General features: G+C 37.0%; 1 protein-coding gene across 1 annotated transcript in view; it reads left to right on the forward strand.

The window, feature by feature from the left end:
- Positions 1-2,772: 2,772 nt before the first annotated feature.
- The window catches only part of cpne4b (copine IVb), a 56,610-nt gene continuing 39,045 nt past the window's right edge, over positions 2,773-20,337 (forward strand). The window contains exons 1-7 of the mRNA XM_079877920.1: positions 2,773-2,986; positions 5,934-6,124; positions 14,390-14,569; positions 15,637-15,708; positions 15,796-15,870; positions 16,361-16,444; positions 16,553-16,642. Coding sequence (XP_079734046.1) covers positions 5,954-6,124; positions 14,390-14,569; positions 15,637-15,708; positions 15,796-15,870; positions 16,361-16,444; positions 16,553-16,642 — 672 coding nt within the window. The 5' untranslated portion in view covers positions 2,773-2,986; positions 5,934-5,953. The remainder of the gene's footprint in view (positions 2,987-5,933; positions 6,125-14,389; positions 14,570-15,636; positions 15,709-15,795; positions 15,871-16,360; positions 16,445-16,552; positions 16,643-20,337) is intronic.

Here is a 20,337-nt window from a genome sequence, read left to right on the forward strand (position 1 = left end):
AAATGAAAATAATGAAATACAATAAAGTTTTTGAGAAATTATTATATAAGCCTCTCAATTAATTTAATTTCAAACAACGCATGGGATAAATAGAACAACAAACTCAGAATAGTTTTGTGTGCAAGGAAATGAGAGGACATTAGATAGCCTGTATCAAATCATCAAAGGTAATATTTTACAATAAGGTCTCATTTTTTAGTTAATGCAATACAACTAACAATTAACAATATAGTCTTACAGCATTTATTAGCATTTGTTAATGCTATAGTTATTAAAAATGTTCATGTTAGTTCACAGTGCATTAACTAATATTAACAAATACAACTTTTGATCTTACAGTTTTTCTCGATTGCTTAAACACTATAACCAGGCTTTTGAACTAAAATTTCAAAACCATAATGCCATTTATCAAAAAGCACACCCATTTCACTAAACTATAAACACTATTCCCTGTTTTGACACATGAGTCAGATTTGTTGAACTGTCACTGCAAAACTCTACACACAAATCCCTTCATTTCTCATTGCTTAGACCATGTTGTCATTTAGAAAGCACTAGCATTCAAAATTGTTCACTCAAGTCAGCACAGCTTCAGCTCAGTTAGCACACAATTACCCAAGTGGAAACACTAAGAGTCAAAATTTAACACACATCAATCAGAACCTTCAATAGATATATAAAAGGGCCCAAATCAGTTTATTGCGTTTTGGAACAATGGATCCAGAAAGATATGAAGGAAGAGGGATAAGAATGAGGAGGAGGAAGGGCAAGGACAAGAAGACAAGCAGTCTCAGATGAAATTCAAGCCACTCTAGTTGACCATGTCTTTATCAATGGTATGACTATGAGGGAGGCTCGGCTACGAGTAAGGCCAAATTTGAGTCGCTTTACCGTCGCCTCGAGAACCTTCAGGGAGGAGTGGTGGCAAACAAAATTCTATCACTGAATAAGAGACAAACATTTCCAATAGTCTTTGATGAGGTTTATTTTCTTGCAAGAAAATGCCAGCAGTCATACAGTCACACAGAGCGGCACAGAGTGTGACAGTGAAGGCATCCTTTCTCCTTTATAGTCTTGACTCCCAGAATGTTATCTTTCTAGGCAAATGATGGTATTTCAACCATATGTGGAACATTCTTAGACGTGTCCATCATATTGTATCCTTGAGTGGAGGCTCTCCTGTCACGTCCAAACACTCTTTACCATTCCAATACAATTCCATATTAGAATAAGGTTTGTGTGTGCTCTTTTACTGTCATATGATGGTCACACACATCTTACTGTAAGTAAATATTTAAAAAAAATTAGAGGAGAGAGTAAAAAAAAAAAGTAAAAAAAAAAGAGTAAAACAGGAAAAAAAAAAAAGTGTGTGTGTGTTTTCTGTGTATGAATAAAAATGTGCCAGTGTATCCATTGTCTTTTGTGTTCACCATGTGAAAAGGTTTGTGATGGGGGAACCACAAGCAACATAACTTACCAGTTTGGGAAATGTTGTTTTGAATTTATTGCACCAGTGTGTTAGACTATGTTGTAGTGTGTGTGATTTTGAGGGCTTGTGTGTCCTGTTTGAGGGCAAAGTTTGGTTTTTCAGCAAGAGTGAATGGTTTTGAGTGTAGAGCTTCATTTTGACCTGAAAATAGGATGTTTGGGGAATTGGGTGAGACGTTATGGATTTGTGTTTATAGTTTTGAGAATACGAGGCATAGTTTCAAGAAATGTGTTTAAGCAATCGAGAAAAACTGTAATAGTGTATAAGTAAACGTTAAAATGAACATTTACTAAGATTAATAAATGCTTTACATGCATTTAGTTAGTTGATGTTAACTAATGTAGTTATCTAATATTAACAAATTAAACCTTATTTTAAAGTGAAACCAAGAAAGAAATGAGTGTGGACCACTATGAGCCTCAATTGCCTGAATCAAAGCTCAAATTCAATCACCTGAATCAAAGACTAGAACATAATTTTTTTTTAAATAAAGCCATTGAAAAGAATGTGTTTATAATTAAAATTAATTTTAAATAACTCAGAATAAAGAAATAAACTCAGAATAGAACTATTATATTGAATGGATGAACAGAGGACACATAGACATGTCAAAACATCACAACAAGAAAGAAAGAAAGAAAGAAAGAAAGAAAGAAAGAAAGAAAGAAAGAAAGAAAGAAAGAAAGAAAGAAAGAAAGAAAGAAAGAAAGAAAGAAAAAGACAGAGTGCCGAGTAACCTCAATCACAGCCTCGATTCAAGCTTAGACATGATATTGAATAGAATAGAATAGAATAGAATAGAATAGAATAGAATAGAATAGAATAGAATAGAATAGAATAGAATAGAATGTCATTGATGACTATTTTTATGTTCATCTCATCCTGGGCCGTATCTGAGCCCCTTCACTCTGGATCCCTTATCTTTTATTTAAATATATTTAACACAGGAAAACAGACTGATGTGTTGGCAATTGTTTTGTTTCATTAAAAAAAGTTGAAAAAGAAACGAATCATGTAGGCCTACTCGTGCTCATGTGGGCAGACATGTTTAAGACATAAGACATGGGACTTGGGCCCCGAATCATTCCAACATTTCACAGCATTGATTAGCTAAGGCCCTGCTTGTATTCATCAAGATACTGTACTTTTCGCAAGATCTCACACCAATTGTAATTTACTGAACTAACCGCCAGAGTGCAGGATTTCACTGTTCGCACCCTGCACTTCCTCTCCACCTCTCACAGTGTGGAGGCTTAAACAGTGAGTGCGTGCGCCTGCCCTGCTCTTATGTTGAGAGAGGAGACTGCGGGTCGGACTATCCATCACCTTTTTTAACGCTCAACCCGATGGAAATGCTTTTATTTTTCTCCGTAGACAATCTGGACATGGAATCGGATGGAAAATGAGTCCAGTGCGCTAACTGCACTCAGACCGATCTTAATACTGAGGAACTTTTTCTGGCATCCCTTGGAATTTGTTCTTATACTTAAACAGTGGGTAAGTTTTATCCATTTTATATCAAAACGCGCAAGAATTTGGTGATGTTTTACACATTGATGGAATTTACCTCACAGTTTAAATCATATGGCCAAATATATTGATGTATGGACACATTTTGCATTTTATGTATAGCCTACATAAGAAATATTAGTCTGTCAGTAGTGATTTTGTAAAAAAAACAAAAAAAACAAGTGCAGTTCAGACTTGTACTGTTCAAATCCCATTGAGGTTGAAAGAAGGCGCACTGAAAGGCTGAAATTCTTGAAAAAAAGAAATGATGGCATAAGTAGTTCGGAATACCATTTTATTATTATTTAAAAAAAATTAAAAAAAAAAAAGATAATGAGGGAATCAGTTTTTTATATTGCACTAATATATGGGAAACTTTTGCCTGCCAAATCAAAAGTTTGGCGTAATACTCTATGCTACACTATATGCTACTGTATTTATTTAGATATTTATGTGTATATATATATATATATATATATATATATATATATATATATATATAGTGCTGTCAAATCGATTGATATCGATTGAATCGATGTTATGTATATTATATACACATACATATACACACATTTATATTTTATAAACACAAACTTTTATGTTAGATGCGATTAATCATTTTGACAGCCCTAACACACAAACACACACACACACACACACACACACACACACACACACACACACACACACACACACACACACACACACACACACACACACACACACACACATCATTTATTCCTAATCCAAATAAAAACAGAGCACTTGGAGGCTTTGTCTGTTTATTTTGATCTCTACATTTTAGTAGTTGCGCAAGTTTTCCTGTCACTGCAGACAGAGATGAATCAATTCTTGTATTCCTCATTTGTAAGTCGCTTTGAATAAAATCATCTGCTAAATGAATAAATGTAAATATTTACATACTATATAGCAAATCTGCAGCTGTTGTCCATTCACCTTTATAGCACAAATTAACAATATGAAAACTAGACCACTGGTGCACGTAAGGCTGTCCAGCAGCACAGCTCATATGAGTGCTTGATTATTCATCATATTTCAGGAAACCCCATGCTTTCCAGGATTATTTCAATATATGCAATGCAAACAGGCTACACGGGAGCATAACAGTGCCCGAACACCTGCACGGGGGCTATTCACACGCAGTCACCTCAATTCATCTGGCCAGGTGCATTCAAATACTGCATCAAAGTGGGACACGCTTAGGATTGCTTACTGTAAGAACTGCTAGAGGTTGCTAGCAATGGTTTTGTCCATCTTGCAGGGCTAGAAGGCTCAGGAGGGTTTCAGCAGCCCGTGAAGGCACGTCGGCCTCTTTTATCTAAAAATAACAATAATGATAACAAAAATGTTGCTCTCAAAGGAAGCAGAGGGCATGAATAATTAAGTAACACACAGAGATACACGTTCTCTGTGGTGTGGTCTCAGAGTATTGGGGTCAGCTCCTCACTCTGTGTTCCAGGGAATCTCTCCCACGGGGACGACGCTGAGCTCATTCCACACGATGCCTGACTTAAGAACAATTTTCTTATAAAGCAGCATTATCGGAGTCTCTGACTTAACAAGTCACCCGTTTTCTGTTTTAATCAAAACACTTATCATGCTCGAACTTGTCCATTGTGTAGAACTTGTCCAAGTGTAACATGATTAATTCAAATTATTTCAAGGACTGCCTTCCTCTAGAGACTACAGTGTAGCTAAAAATGTTTTGTCAGCTAACCTATAAAACATGCTTCATCTTAACATGACTGTATTTATCTGAGTTCAAAACTTTTATTTCATGTGATTGAATCAACCTGACTACATGAGGTTACACCGATGAAAGTATTTTTTAAGTGTCAGGTCAGATAGATATGGCTTCTTAAGTTAAGTGTATGGTGAGTGAACGAAAAGTGGGGCAGTTTTGGTAGATTCAAAATGGTGCACTGATAAACAAGAAAAGAAGAAAAAAAACACTCTCTTGCTCTCAGTTTTTTGTGATTCAACCATCGAAATAAATGTAAATATATTAAAAGTTTAATAATAATATTAAAATAATATTTCATGTAATTCCTGTTTGGTAATTATAGACCTTTGAACACTGCATTAAGCATTAAAATGCTTAAAATGCAAAAAAAAAAAAAAACAGCATTAATTATTATTTTTTTTCATTTATGAAGTATGTTTGCTGCAATTTAAGAACTACAGAAAATATTCTGCTGGAAAAGCATGTCACCTTCTCTTAATGTGGTCAAGGTGGCTTTTCGAAATTTGTAGCTGGTTCATTTTGATCAAAGTGCCAGATCAGTCTTTGCATCACTGAGATGATTCATTATCTTGGTCTAGCTAGAAACTGTGTAAACCAGCTACTACCAGAAGGATGACACACACTGTAGGCTACAATATGTACACTATAAAGTTTGGGGTCGGTAAATTAAAATTAAATTGAAAGATGTCTCATGCTCATCAAAACTGCATTTGATAAAAAAAAAATACAATAAAATCTATAGTATTGTGAACAATTATCATGATTTTGAAATAACAGTTTCATTTTTATTATGCTAAGTTTTAATTTATTTCTGTGATGGAAAAGCTGAATTACTCCAGTCTTCAGTGTCACAACACTGAACACTTCATTTTAATATGCCGATTTGCTGTGTTGCTTAATATTTGTATTAAAACCATGAGAGATTTTTTTTTTTGATTATTTGATGAATAGAAAGTAAAAAAAAACAGCTTCATTTAAAAAATTTTTTTTTGTTTTTATTAGTTTAATGCATCCTTGCTGAATAAACAAATAATAATGAATAAAAAATGTATAAAATGTATTTAAAAACACTATAAACACACAGGTGATTATTATTATTATTATTATTATTTAAAGAGATTTATATGTATCCACTAACGTTTTAGCTGAAAATGATATTTTCTTTCACAGCTTGAAAACAGGAACGGAAAATGAGTAACATCTATGAGTCCGCTGCCACCACGCTGGGCCTCTTCAACAGCCCATGTCTGACAAAAGTGGAGCTCCGTGTGGCCTGTAAAGGAATATCTGACCGGGATGCTCTGTCCAAGCCTGACCCCTGCGTCGTCCTCAAGATGCAGTCCCACGGACAGTGGTTTGAGGTGTGTTATTTTTTTTAGGTTTTGTATGCTCTAGCACAAACAGTATGATGTTTTTCATGAAGGAACATCTCATTTTCACCTACACAAAAACACAATCTAGAGTGTGATTGTCATATGTCTGTTTGAATACCTTTTTTAACAGTTTACAATGACTTTTTTCATATATCATTGAACTGTTTGTGTGTCAGGCAATCACACACTCCCTGTCTTCACATTGAAACCGTGTAGTGAAATATTTCAAAAAACTTCTGGTGTTATTGTAAAAGTTGCATACTTCAGTAACAGTCATTTCACAAACACTAATCTGGACTGAACAGAAGCTACTTTATACAGTGCATGAGAACCAGCTCTTTATGGAACCGTATGCATGTGTGTATGACTGTTAAAGGCTGATTAGTGTTCTGAGGCTGTAGTCTATGCTGTGATGTGAAAGTAATATTAAACAGCGCCGTTAGAGCACAGAGAGTGTTCTAACTGTCACGCTGTCTTGTGCCTTGCTAACAAAAAGCAAAGGCGAGGTTGTGCACTTCTGCAGTAACTCAAGTGAATTGGCATGTTATTTTTTTGCTAGGTGTCTGCTAAAGGTTTCAGTTGCAGCACAAAACAGGTGTTTCTGGCACATGGGGGTTTTGCTTGGTACAGTTAAGGGTATGATCCATAATTAATAAGGCAAAGCCATTTTATCTCCAGCTGTGAGCACTGAAGTTAAAAACAAAGTGATGTGTTTGAAAATATTTGAAGGCACAGTGGTCTCATGTAGAATGAGAATCTCATGTAACCTGTCAATAAAATGTTTGGCTCATTCATAATCAAGTTTTTAGGACCATTACGGTTGTTTTCATTGTGACGTTACTTTTCGGGACAATTGAGCATTCCCCTGCATTCATTCCCACTACTGTGAAGCTGTCAGAGATATATTCTGTTTTGGTCATGTTTCTTTGTGTTTTTGGTTCTGTCAATGTTTCCCTGCGTGCCTGTTAATTTGACACAGTTTCCTAGAGTGTCTGATTATTGTATTCAATTCATCTGTTGTCTAGTTAATTATCTCATTAGTTCCTATGTATTTATACTCCTTGCATTCCTGCAGTCTTTGTCCTGTCTATGTCAATGTCGAGGTCTTTTTTGAAGTCCTTTTCTCTGAGTGATTCAATTAAAGACTGTTTCCTGATATATTCATCTTCATGCGCTACTTGTGTACAATAACCCGTGACAGAAGCAACATTGAATCTTGTTTTCATATTCTCATTGCCATAATGTGACTAAAAATATATATTATTTAAAGAGATTCACAAAAATGAAAATTCTGTCATTTACTCACCCTCATGTTGATCCAAACATGTATATGGCTCTTTCTTCTGTAGAACAAAAAGAGGATATTTTGAAGAATGTCTTTGTGTAATTTTTTTGTCCATAAAATAAAAGTCAATAGTAACCAAAACTGTTTGGTTACAAACATTCTTCAAAATATCTTCTTTTGTGTTCCGAAGAAGAAAGAAAGTCTTACAGGACATATAGAACAACATGAAGGTGAGTAATTGAAATTATACTATCCCTTAAATTGAAAAATGCATATATCATGGTAGTGGGACACGTATCCAAAGACGCAAAGATTTTGAAAAAAAAAAAAAAAAAAAAATCACTTCCATTTATTAAATGTTCTTTATTAGTTCATAGGTGCAAGTAAATGCGAAACTTAGCATGGTACAATAAGTCCCCACAGACCTTCTTCAGTGTTAATCTTGCATCATTTAGTCTAATACAAGTAATATTTGTAGGCTTTACTAAAAACCAACACATGTGTAATCAATTGGTCTAATACAAACAGGTTAATCAGTTAATTTGGAAAGCAGTCTACACATTAGCAGTTCCGTATAATCCATTTTATGTTTTTTTTTATGTTCTGAAAAGCAAAGCAAAGACCAGTTACAAGAAACAGTAAGTTGGAAAGTGGTAATAATAAGTTAAAGGGGACATATTATGCCCCTTTTAACAAGATGTAAAAGAAGTCTCTGATGTCCCAGAGTCAGATTGTGTATGTGAAGTTTTAGCTCAAAATACCCCACAGATCATTTTTCATAGCATGTTAAAATTGCCAGTTTTTACGGGTTAGCAAAAATGCGCAGATTTTGTATATGTCCCTTTAAATACAAATGAGCTGGTGCTCCCGGCCCCCTTTCAAGAAGTGTGCTGATCTTCAAAAGCTCATGCAACAACATAAAAGGAGAATTTCACACACTGAAAAAATGTCAGAAACTGTCAGTAGTGGTGTTCAGCCTTATATGTTTGAACTGGAGTCGGACAATGATGCTTACAGAGCCAGAGAAAATATGCTGCATGGAGATTGAACAGGTATAGTTTAGTTTAATTATGGTTATCATCTTGCTTTTATCCACTATTAGTAAAAGCCTGTTGTAGCAGACCCCATCCGAATGATGGCCAAAACTTTGCTGATGAGTTTTATGAAGTTTATTGCACATAACACAAAAGATGAAGAGTCTGTTTTCACTCCAGAAAACCACTGAAGAGCTGAATAAAACACTGTACAAGAAGTGCGCATTAAAGTCTTATCCATAAACTCTCTTTCTCCCTTGTATTATCATCAACATACAAAGGGAATTACACAAAACACTCGTTACAACTAACAGTAAACAAATATATACAGTCCGTGTGCCTTTTCGGGGGGTGCTTAATAAACTGGTAAACTTTATATCCGCAAAACAACTCCGATGAACTGTAATAAAGTGTGTGCGTGCTCTCCCTTTCATTACTGCTGTAACCATTATCGCTCCGGATTCTGTAAGCTGGATCACGAACAGTTGCTACTGATCCATCCTCGAGTAACCACTTTTAGCAAGTGAGTCCGTCAGCAGTCGTGGGCGGGCCCTGTTGTACAAAGTGACGTCGCTTTGCCCAGAATCTACGAACGGCTTGTTCTGAGACACTGCTTATGATTTATGGGGATTAAAAAAAAGAATGGGTGGATTTTTATCATTATAGGGTGGTGGTGTACACACACTGGCAACACACATTTATGTTCAAAAACACCATGTAAAAGTGAATTTTGTTAGAAGAACACTAAATAATCACTGAGACCGAAACATCTTTTTTGCACCATTCATAAAGTGCTTTATTTCCATATATTTGCCCCTGTGAACTAAGGAAGAATGTTTGGAAATCTTTGTTTATAATTCTCTTTTTTATACAGATAAATGTAAGTAAGTTGCAATTTGAGTATTTGTTATACTGCCTTCAATTTATGCTTATTTTAATTTAAGAAAGCTGTACAATACAATGAAAAAAATAATGAATATAATGGGAGTAGTCAAAGAGAAATGGACGGATGCATTACAGTAATGAGAACTGATTGAAAGATACATGTGCTTAATTGTCCAGGAAATAGTATCACAATGCATCAGCAAAAAAATCTTAATGTAGGTTTTTGTCATATTCTGAGTTTGTTTTATTCATGTTTGTATTCTGTTTGATTTCCTGTTCAGTTCTTGTTTTGTTGTCATTGCTAATTGGTTCTGTTTGTTCTCTTCCCTTCTGATCTGTTGCGCTATGGTTACTCATTGATTGTAGTACTCTATTTAGGTATTTATACCCTCTGTCTTAGTTTACCCCTTGTCTGGTGTTAGTCAGATTTAGTTGTTGTGTGTTAGTATTTCTTGTACAATTTCAGTTTTTGGGTCTAATAAAGACATTTGGGTTGTTACTCCTTTGTCCTCGTGTCGTGAGTATTCCACACAGCATCCTGACAGTTTTATTGTCTTTATGTAAAATGTATTTATTTATATTTTAGAATTAAATATCATTAGGGCAAATCCTACTATTCAAAAGTTTAGTTGGGGGAAAGAAAGAAGTCAGAAATGCTGCATTTATTTGATCAGAAATACAGCAAAACAGTATTGTGTACTGTAGTAATATTGTGAAATAGTATTATAATCTACAATAACCATTTTCTTTTGGCAAAAGAACCATCTTCACCATCTTAATGGCAAAGCTGAATTTTTAGCCTCATTACTCCAGTCTTTAGTGTCAAATTATCCTTCAGAAATCAATATAATGTGTCGATTTGTTTTGCAAGAAACAATTCTTATTATTATCAATGTTGAAAACAGTTGTGCTACTTAATATTTTTGTGAAAAGGAAGATTTTTTCAGGATTATTAGACGAATAGAATGTTCAAAAGATCAGCACTTTTAAAAAATATTTTTTAACAAAATAAAAGTCTATATTGTCACTTTTGATCAATGTGTCCTTGAATAAATGTATTAATGTCTTTCAAAAATGTATTGACCCCAAACTTTTGATGTCACGGGTGCTGTGTATATAATCCAGGATTAAGAGGATGTTTGACTCTAAATGAAGTCACTGGGCCCTATTTTAATGATCTGAAACGCAAGTATCAAGCGCAAAACGCAAGTAACTTTGTGGGCGGGTCTTGGGCGCTGTTGCTATTATACCGGCGGGATAAATGAATCTTGCGCCTGACGCAAATCTAAAATGGGTTGGTCTGAAGTAGCTTCATTATTCATAAGTGTGGTTTGGGCGTAACATGAAATAAACCAATCAGAGCGACATCTCACATTCCCTTTAAGAGCAGACGCGCTTTTTCCATGGCGGATTGGTATTGTAACGGCGGATTTGCCAGGTGCGCGCCAGGAGCGGTTCACAGCCGAGGAGAGCAACATTCTCGTCAGGGCCGTAAAACACAGAGAAGTGACATTGGGGATGGAGAAACACACCCAAATTAACTTCGGTTAAACAGGCGTATGATAATTTGGGTAAATGTGTAAGCTAGATGTATGCTTTTATAATACATTGTCTGTCTATCTATCTATCTATCTATCTATCTATCTATCTATCTATTGTAATAATGTATGATTTGCAAAAATGAAAACTGCTGCTTCTGTGTAGATTAGAGAATCAAAGTGTATGCGCGTTGTGCACACGCTACATTGATTATGGGCAAGCATGCGCTCTTAAAATAGCATATGAATAACATGCGCAACGCGCCATTGACTTTAAAGGGGACATATCATGCTAAATCCACTTTTTTAGCCCTTAAATGCATTTTGTTGTATATTTGGAGTGTTTATAAGTACAGAAAAGTTGAAATTATTCTCTTCAGGTGCTTCGTTGATATCTTTATATTCTGTTTTGGCCTTATTTTTCAACCTGTTCAGATTTTTCTGTTATCTATGATGTTTTGTGAACTATTACGTCACAGTATTTGCAGCGGAACTGCCAAATAAGGACATTGACTTCCAGCCCAACACTTCGAGCAATCCGCCATTTTTATTTCTCGCTGCAATTTTGTAGTCCAAGCTAAAAGATGCAGAAGTTACGAGAGGGTAAGTTAAAATGTTCGGTTGTTGGATGTAGTAACCCACACGCTTCATTACACCATCTAATGTAGATGAACTGCCGCGCTTGTGACAGGGCCATAGACTGTGGACAGGGCGCATGTTTAACTGAAAGAACGAGCAGAGAGAGAGAGACCCGGTTGCGCGCACGCACTCTCTCTCTCTTCGGAGCCAGGCGAAAGTGTAAACAAGACACCGTCTCCAAACTAGACGCTGTCTTGCTCTCTCTCCCTCGCACATATTAATCAAAATAAATCGACACGGTGGTAAAAGGTCGGAAGACCAAAGTTTCATGTGTAAATACAGTAACACACCATTGCGATACATCCATATGAAGACGTTGTTCTGCAGGTTCGTCGTCTTCATTTTCATCTCGCTCCGGCTCCGACTCTGGCTCGAACATGTAAGGCTGGCTGGACAAGTCTTCCGTTGTTGACATTTTGTTAATAACGTGTGAATAAAAAGTTTCTGTGCCGCTATAATCGTATCTCTGCCATCAAACTACAAAAATGGCCGAACGGGGTGGAGTTGAACCTCTGCAAACTGGAGAGGGGGCGGGGTATGAAGTGTCTCAATTGTATTTAAAGAGACCGCACCAAAACGAGTTGCTCTCAGACGCACATCAGAAAAGGGGTAGAAAAGGGGCCTGTGGAGCTATAATAATGAGGAATTCAGACCCAAGCATTGCAGTTCCGCTTTATATATGATTTATATGTTAAAAGGAACGATTTAAAAGCATGATATGTCTCCTTTAAACTAGTTTTTTCCGGTCAGTGGCGGAATTGTTTTCTAAACCTGCAAAATAGCATGAGGGAACGTTTGCGCCGGAACACGCCTCCTCTTTGCACTGAACCGCCCCGGGGAGCGCAAGTTCATTCCCTAGTTTACCGACGTGCATCTGTGGAGGGAAAAGTCTGCTGTGCGTCGGGTGCAAAATAGGAATGATACATGCGTCGGTGTACAAAGTCAATTGCGCTGGGTGCAAGATAGGGCCCACTAAGTCTAAATGACCATGGTGGAGCCAGAGGGACAAGGGAGCACGGCGGAGCCTGAGAGATGACAGACCATTGTGGAGCTGAGGGAGAGTTGTTTCAAGGTGGAGCCGATGGGTCAAAAGCCCCTGGTAGATCCGTGCAGCTGGGCGGAATCCGCCACAGAGTCTTGGAGCTGGACAGAGCCAGTGGCGAAAAATGAGACTTGGTGCTGGATGACAAAGAAGACTTGGTGCTTGATGACGAAAAGAGACTTAACCAGTGGCGCAAAGATGACTTGGGACTGGACTGAACCAGCAGAGACAAAAATAACTTGGGACTGGGTTGAACCAGCAGAGATGAAGACGTCTTGGAACTGGACTGAACCAGCGGCGTGAAAGACAACTTGAAACTGGATTGAACCAGCAGAGACGAAGACGACTTGGGACTAGACAGAACCAGCAGAGACAAAGATGACTTGGGACTGGACTGAACCACCAGAGATGAAGACGACTTGGAACTGGCCTGAACCAGAGGAAACAAAGATGACTTGGAACTGGAGCGGAGAAGGTAGACCAGGATACACTATCTCCTTAAATAATTTTTATCATCTGATCACTATATCATCCATCTCCTTAAATATAAGCAACAGGAGTGTGGACAGGGCTCCAATCCATTCCGACGATATATGCCCTCGACGACAGATGCTGATGCCGGCTCATACCCCTGGACAGACTCTGCATTGGGCTCTGACTCCGGGATATCACTCTGGCTCTTGCTTTGTGGTGGGCTCGGGCTCTGAGTCTGCAGTGCGCTCTGGCTTATGCTCCGTCCTGGGCCTTGCTGAAGGCTGGCTGGGCTCTGGGTCTGAAGTGGGGCTGGTGTTGTCCTCATCCGCAATGCAAACAGTGTACAGAGAACCACACTTTACCAGCTCCGACTCCACAAATTGCAAAACTTCCTTGAGGACCTTCCATGGGCAGGTGTGACTTTAAATGCTTGTTGAGACCAGTCTTATAGAATACGTACAGCGAGCAGTCAGGATAGTGGATGAGGTGTGCCAGATCTAGAAAATCCCATGTCTGATCCTTGAGGGAGCGATCCCCCTGCTCCAGCAGGAGGAGGAGAACAGCAGTTATATCCATAGTTTTAAATACTTTTGCTGTTATAATCCAGTATGTGATCTTGGATTCTGTCAGTGGTGCTGTGCATACAGTATAATCCACAAAGAGAATGCATGATGCAGAATTAATGACAAAAGGTAGCCTACTTTTAATGAACACCAAGAACTAGAATACAACACAGCAAACCATTAACATTAACGCAATACAATGAACAGAAGAAACAGAGGGCTTAAATACACAGAGGAAGATCATTAACGAAATAGGTGAGCACTAATTAGAAACCATGACAACAAATGAATAAACGAAAACAGTGACAAGGAAAAGACTAAAGGACTAGAATGTAAACAGAACAAGATAATGAAACTATACACACAAAAAAAAAACACTTCATTATTGATGGCACATACATAGGATTAAGTATAATACTATTTTAAGCAGTTTGTTATAGTCGTAATGCCACCTGTCATAATACCCTGTAACAAATTCAATTAGGACTTTAAGTACAATAAGCTATTTTGCACTTTAAGTACAAAAAGTCGTTCTGTGGCCCTGTTCAGCTAACATCCATTGACATTGACTTTAGATATGAATGAATGCGGACTGAATCAATTAAGGATATGAACCAGATTAAGTAAAATCCTTTTCATCATTCAAACATCCAAACAATCAGCCTGTAGGACTTCATTGATCCCAGAGCAGAATATTTTTTGTAAAAAGCTTTGAACTAAATTCCTGAAATCTGTATTAAATCAAAACACCAGAGCTGGAATATGACATTTGCCATGTTCTGATTGGTTCCAGGTGGATCGGACAGAGGTTATTCGCAGCAGCATCAGTCCGGTTTTCTCCAAAGTCTTCACAGTGGACTACTATTTTGAGGAAGTGCAGCGCCTCCGTTTTGAGCTCCATGACATCAGTAGCAACCATAATGGACTCAAAGAGGCTGACTTCCTGGGTGCCATGGAGTGTACGCTTGGACAGGTGAATGCATGAAGGAGCGTCAGAGTGCACACTTAACTGAAGCACAGTAGGGAAGATGAAAGCTTGTGAATGGAACGAGTGCGTGAGAGAGAGGATGAGTACATGAGAGGGATTGTGTGTATTCAAAAGGATAGCAGAGAGCTGACGAGCGCATGAAGGTGCCTGGTGGGCAGATGGATTATTACTCCAAACTCTTTTTATCTAGTCTATTATAAAACAAGACTACAACCAGTGGTATATAAAGGAACATAAGAGGGTAAAGAGGACTTGAGTAAAGAAGAGTTCATGTGAGGACAAGAAACTACTGGATTTGGATGGTAATAACAGACGCTTCTTTCGTTTCTCGCTGTTAAAAGTGATATGCTATATATTGTAAAATAATTTTCAGTTGAAATCACTTACAGTTGACAAATAGTATATATTAAATGGTTTGAAAATACTTTTTTGTGAGTTTAACATGCTAAACAGGTACATTTTAGGAGAATTTTTGGTCCCACTTTATATTAAGTGGCTTTAAGTACTATGTACTTACATTGAAATTAATAATTTGATACAGTGTACTTATTGTGTAACTACATGTTTTTACATTGTACTTACATTTTAAAAATTCCTGCATGTAATTACAGCTGTAATTAATTTATGTAATTACATTTGTAATTACACAGTTGACCCTTCCCTTACACCTTAACTCACCCTTAAACCTACCCAATCCACCACACCTGTCCCTAACCTTACCCGTATCACACCTCAATAGCAGCAAAAGTGTTTTACAATACAACATGAACACAATAAGTACATTGTACTTATTTTTTTGATGTAAGTACATAGTACTTAACGCCACTTAATATAAAGTGGGACCGGATAAATAGCCTTGTTGGTGATTGTGGTGTAAATGTGTAATTCAAAATACAGTTAAAGCACCTGTGAATGGAAAATTACCTCAGGTTTTTGGCCCTTATTTTTTACAGACGTTTCTTAGAGTAAGTTCATAATTTGTTCGAGTTTACGGTCTGGTTTTCTGTATAAGTGTATCTGCTTGCTTCATGACCTCTCCTTTTCCTTCATAGATTGTATCACAGAGAAAACTATCCAAAGCTTTACTGAAGCAAGGAAATACATCTGGCAAATCATCTATTACAGTAAGATAGACATTTCACCCCCAATTATTTCACACTGCAAATTTTTGCTCTTTCGTAATCTGAACTATGACTTCTTTGAAATCACAGGTCACAGCTGAAGAGCTGTCTGGGAATGATGACTACGTGGAGCTCGCCTTCAGTGCCAAGAAACTGGATGACAAGGTGTGATCTCTGTAATAGCTCAACAGGCACTTTACAACAATATTGAGAAACAATCAGATAATGTTGGTCTTCATACTGTCCTTTACGGTTTTATCCCAATGGTTTATGAAAAGCCAAAATTCAAATGGAGCAATGCATTTGCTAATTTATTAAAATATACTGCTCTTTTTAATGTGCCTTTACAAAATGGCGAAAAGTCTAAATACACAGTGGACCATTCAAAAACAAGAAAGTTTGTGCAATCTAATATAAACTCTGAATAGGAGAAAGTTATTACACAATAAATGTGCCTGGGATTGATGTATGAATCAATCAAAAATTCATTAAAGCTCAAGTGTCATTTCTGTGCTACTTGTGGCACCGAATAAAATTGCAAAAATAATGATTATAATTTAGATTTTCAGAAAGGCTTCTAGAACATGTATTTAATATTTGCAGATGTTACATTAACCTTAAAAATAGGAATGAGTTTGATTCTTTGTTTGTTTAGGACTTTTTTAGCAAGTCGGATCCATTTCTGGAAATCTTCAGAGTGAATGATGATGGAACAGAATCACTGGTGCACAGAACAGAAGTGAGATTGATAGAAAGACACATGCATCTGCAAACATGCATATTAAATAATTATTTAAGATATATAGTGTACATGTATTAACTGATCTCGTTTTTTTTCTATTCGCAGACAATTATGAACAATCTAAGTCCTGTCTGGAAATCCTTCAAAGTTTCTTTAAACACACTCTGCAGTGGAGACCAAGAGCGGGAGTTAAAGGTAGGACAGCTATTTCGACTAGATCCACTAATAATTTATTACATTATTATACATACTGTTATGATAACTAGTCATGCTATTTGAGATATTTCTGACATAAAGCAGTGAATCATCTAATCGAAAGACAAAAACACACTCTATACAAGGCTTTTATGTCAGTGTAGCTTTTAATTTTTTTTTTTTTTTTTTGCTCTTTATTCTGGTCTCAGCGTGACCATTTGGTCACGTTAGATTAGAATCATCTTGGCAGATTTATGTAATGGCAGTCCTATCCATTCTTCCTCACCATTGCAGCTGACATCTTTCATAGTGAGCTAATTATTGAGCGGGTAAATGGAGCCCGGCTGTTCGGAGGGTCCTGACAGTTGGCTGAGAGGAGCAGACATAGTGGAACCAGTGACAGAAATTGATGTTAATGCCCTTTAGTCCATTCAAGCCCATACTGTCCTTCTGGGTTTGAGAACTTTCTGTCCCTGGGTCCAGTTGTATAAAAGAACATAGGGCTCTATGGAGAGCAAGAAGCTGTGTTATTCACCAGACAAGATTGATTTGGGATCAGAAAGTGAGATTAGACTCAAAGTCAGCCATGGCTCATCTGTAAGGGCAGGTGGTGCAGTGCCCTGCCAAAATACTCATCCAAAACATAGACCTCAATATGAATTGAATCAATAATAAATTGTAAATGTGTTCAGCATTCTGTAACATATATTTTTGGATTTTCTAGACTAATTTAAGTCATAAAGTGAGCAGGATATATTAAAATTAGGCACATGTATTATGATACTTAGCGTGGCAGAGGGTTCCTATCCACCCCAGCTCTACAGTGCCCCACAATTTTCCAATGTAAATCTGTGGTGAAAAATGAGAGCCATGGGGCAGATTTTAGACATTTTACACTTTACCTTAAGTAAACCTTGCTCCAGACCAAGATGATATTAATCTGCTTCAGAAGTGTATATTAGTCTGCATCAAGTCAGTAACTAGTTGGTATGTCTGTTCTTCTTATCAAATTAATTAAAATTTAAACATGCTAATGTCGGTTGTGTTTGTTTTATGTTTGTTCTGAGCATGTCTAAATTAATGGTAATATTTCTGTTAATAAGTATATTTATTGTTCAAAAGTTTGGAGTAATTTTTTTTTTTTAACTGAACGATCATGTGACCCAAAGACTGGATTATAGCTACTGAAAATCCAGCTTTGCCATCACAGGAATAGATTACATTTTAAAATATATTAAAATAGAAAACATTTATTTTAAATTGTATCATTAGTTCACAATATTAATTTAAAGTGTTTTTTAGATGGCAGCTATCACCCTGGATAGGAGACCTCCTGGGAAAACTAGGTTGCAGCTGGAAGAGGTGTTAGTGAGCAGCAGGGGATGCTCTCCTTGTGGTCTGTGTGGGTCCTAATCCCCCAGTTTAGTGATGGGGACACTATACTGTCAAAAAGCACAGTCCTTCGGATGAGATGTTAAACCGAGGTCCTTACTGTGGTCATTAAAAATCCCAGAATGTCCTTTCGAAAAAGAATAGGGGTTTAACCCCGGCATCCTGGCCAAATTTGCCTCCTGATCATCCCCATATATACTGATTGGCTTCATGACGTCTCCTTTCCACCAATAAGCCAGTGTGTGTTGGGCGTTCTGGCACAATATGGCTACCGTCGTATGATCTGTTGGATGCCGCAGATTGGTGGTGGTTGAGGAGATTCCCTCTTCCATATGTAAAGTGCTTTGAGTACCCTGAAAAGCACCATATAAATGTAACAAATTATTATTATAATTAATTATTATTATTATCAAATAAATGCAGCCGTGGTGAGCATAAAAGACTTTAAAAAACATTTATTAAAAAACGTACCTACCCCATACTTTTAAACAGTAGTGTAATTGTGAGATTAAATATTAAAAAAAAATATATATATATATATATATAAAAAAATATATATATATTTTTTTATGTTCATATATACATACATTTATATATCAAATATTTATTAAATATTTATTACAATTAAAACACAACTTCTGTACTGAAAGCACACTTTTATTAGCCTGTGTGGGAATCCAGATTTATTAAAATGTTTAATTTAGGTTTACATTGAATTTAGCATGTTAAGGTTAGGTATAAATTATGATTATCAGAGTTTTCTAGCAAAAGACTCTGGTCAGTCCTGTTTTACTGAAACTCTTGGAGTTTGTGTTTTAGCAAGAAAGTCCAGCCAGTCCTGTACTCGGGTCTCAGTGTTCGAATAGATATGCTGAGTGGATTAGGGTGGGCAATGCTCTGTCTAAAACCGGTTCCTAAACCTGTCTTTTTCGGTTCCTGCCCCTAAATGTATATAAACTGTAAGAGAACATTTCACGTCAGACTTGGTGACTGCAGCTACCGACAGCTCGTGTTCTCAATAAAGAATCCTGCTGAAGAAACAACCAAGTCTCCTGGTCTTTCGATTCTAAGTTCACAACACCTGGTAATACCAAACTCTGCTACTTCGCTTTGCTTCGTAGACAGAGTCTGGCATGGCATAATTGAAAAGCGTTTTCTTTCTCGCGGGGGGCGCTTGTCTGAATTTTAAAATCACTGGTTACCCCTAAGCCAATCACATAACGTTTGGTTATGGCGTGTGTTATGGGCATGCTCAGCCGCATCTAACTACATTCCACTGTAAACACATGTATGATGAGAAAACAAAACCATCGAGCGAAATACCGGAGTGAACATGGCTGTGAGCGACTTTTGCAGATTATGTGAAGTAAATCTGCGCATCCACGGTACAATCAGCGTCTACGTCACAGCTCTCAGCCCGCCCTCTGTTCGTTGCTTGGCCGGCTGTTTTTAGGCCGGAGGAAAACGGGGAAAACGGTCGCTATCTCAGACTGAGTACAGAAGCGAAATGAAATTGAGCGGAAGTACGAAGTCTGACGTAGTCAGGCTACACTTTTATAGTAATACTGCAAAATTTTATTGAACAAACCTAACGTGTCAAGCTCTAGGTTTTTATAATGTATGAAAAGGGGATTGAAAGGTTCAAACCACAGCATTACAGTTTTTCTGAATTGCTAAAACACATTTCTTGGAACCATCACCCACTTTCTCAAAACCTTAAACACAAAACAAAATCTTGAAGCTACATTCAGAGAACCTCTGACTCTTCTGGCAAAATCAAACAATTGACTCAAAGTCATTTTATCTGTGCTCAAAATCAAACAATGCTTTCAGATCATACACACATCAGTCAATATATAAACACTACAGATCATTCATTAGAAACTACATAAAAAAAGGAGAACACAGAATCCAAAGCATGCAGTTACAGAAAAAAAGGTAGGCCTATATTGGAACAAAGTAAACAAATCCTGCAATTACTTAAAAAAGTATAGTAATGACCAACTTACAGTATAAGGTGAATATATCGTATACTGTATGCACTGCAAATATAGTATTGTACTGAATTTTTTATATTGAATGTCTGTATATTCAGCTCTTGCATACTGTGAAAATACAGTGACCCAACTGCAAAAGTCCAAAACGTTACAGTAAAAAACTCGAAAATGAAAAGCATGTTACAGTACACTCAGAAGAGTTGTGTAACTGCAAAATCAAGGTCAGTGAGAGAGATTCATTCTGTTTCTGCATCATGTCTTCATGTTGAGTCCGGCCTGAGGACTTTGTCCACATTACAGACAATG

The sequence above is a fragment of the Squalius cephalus genome (genome assembly GCF_949319135.1).
Source record: "Squalius cephalus genome assembly, chromosome: 8".
NCBI lineage: Eukaryota > Metazoa > Chordata > Actinopteri > Cypriniformes > Leuciscidae > Squalius > Squalius cephalus.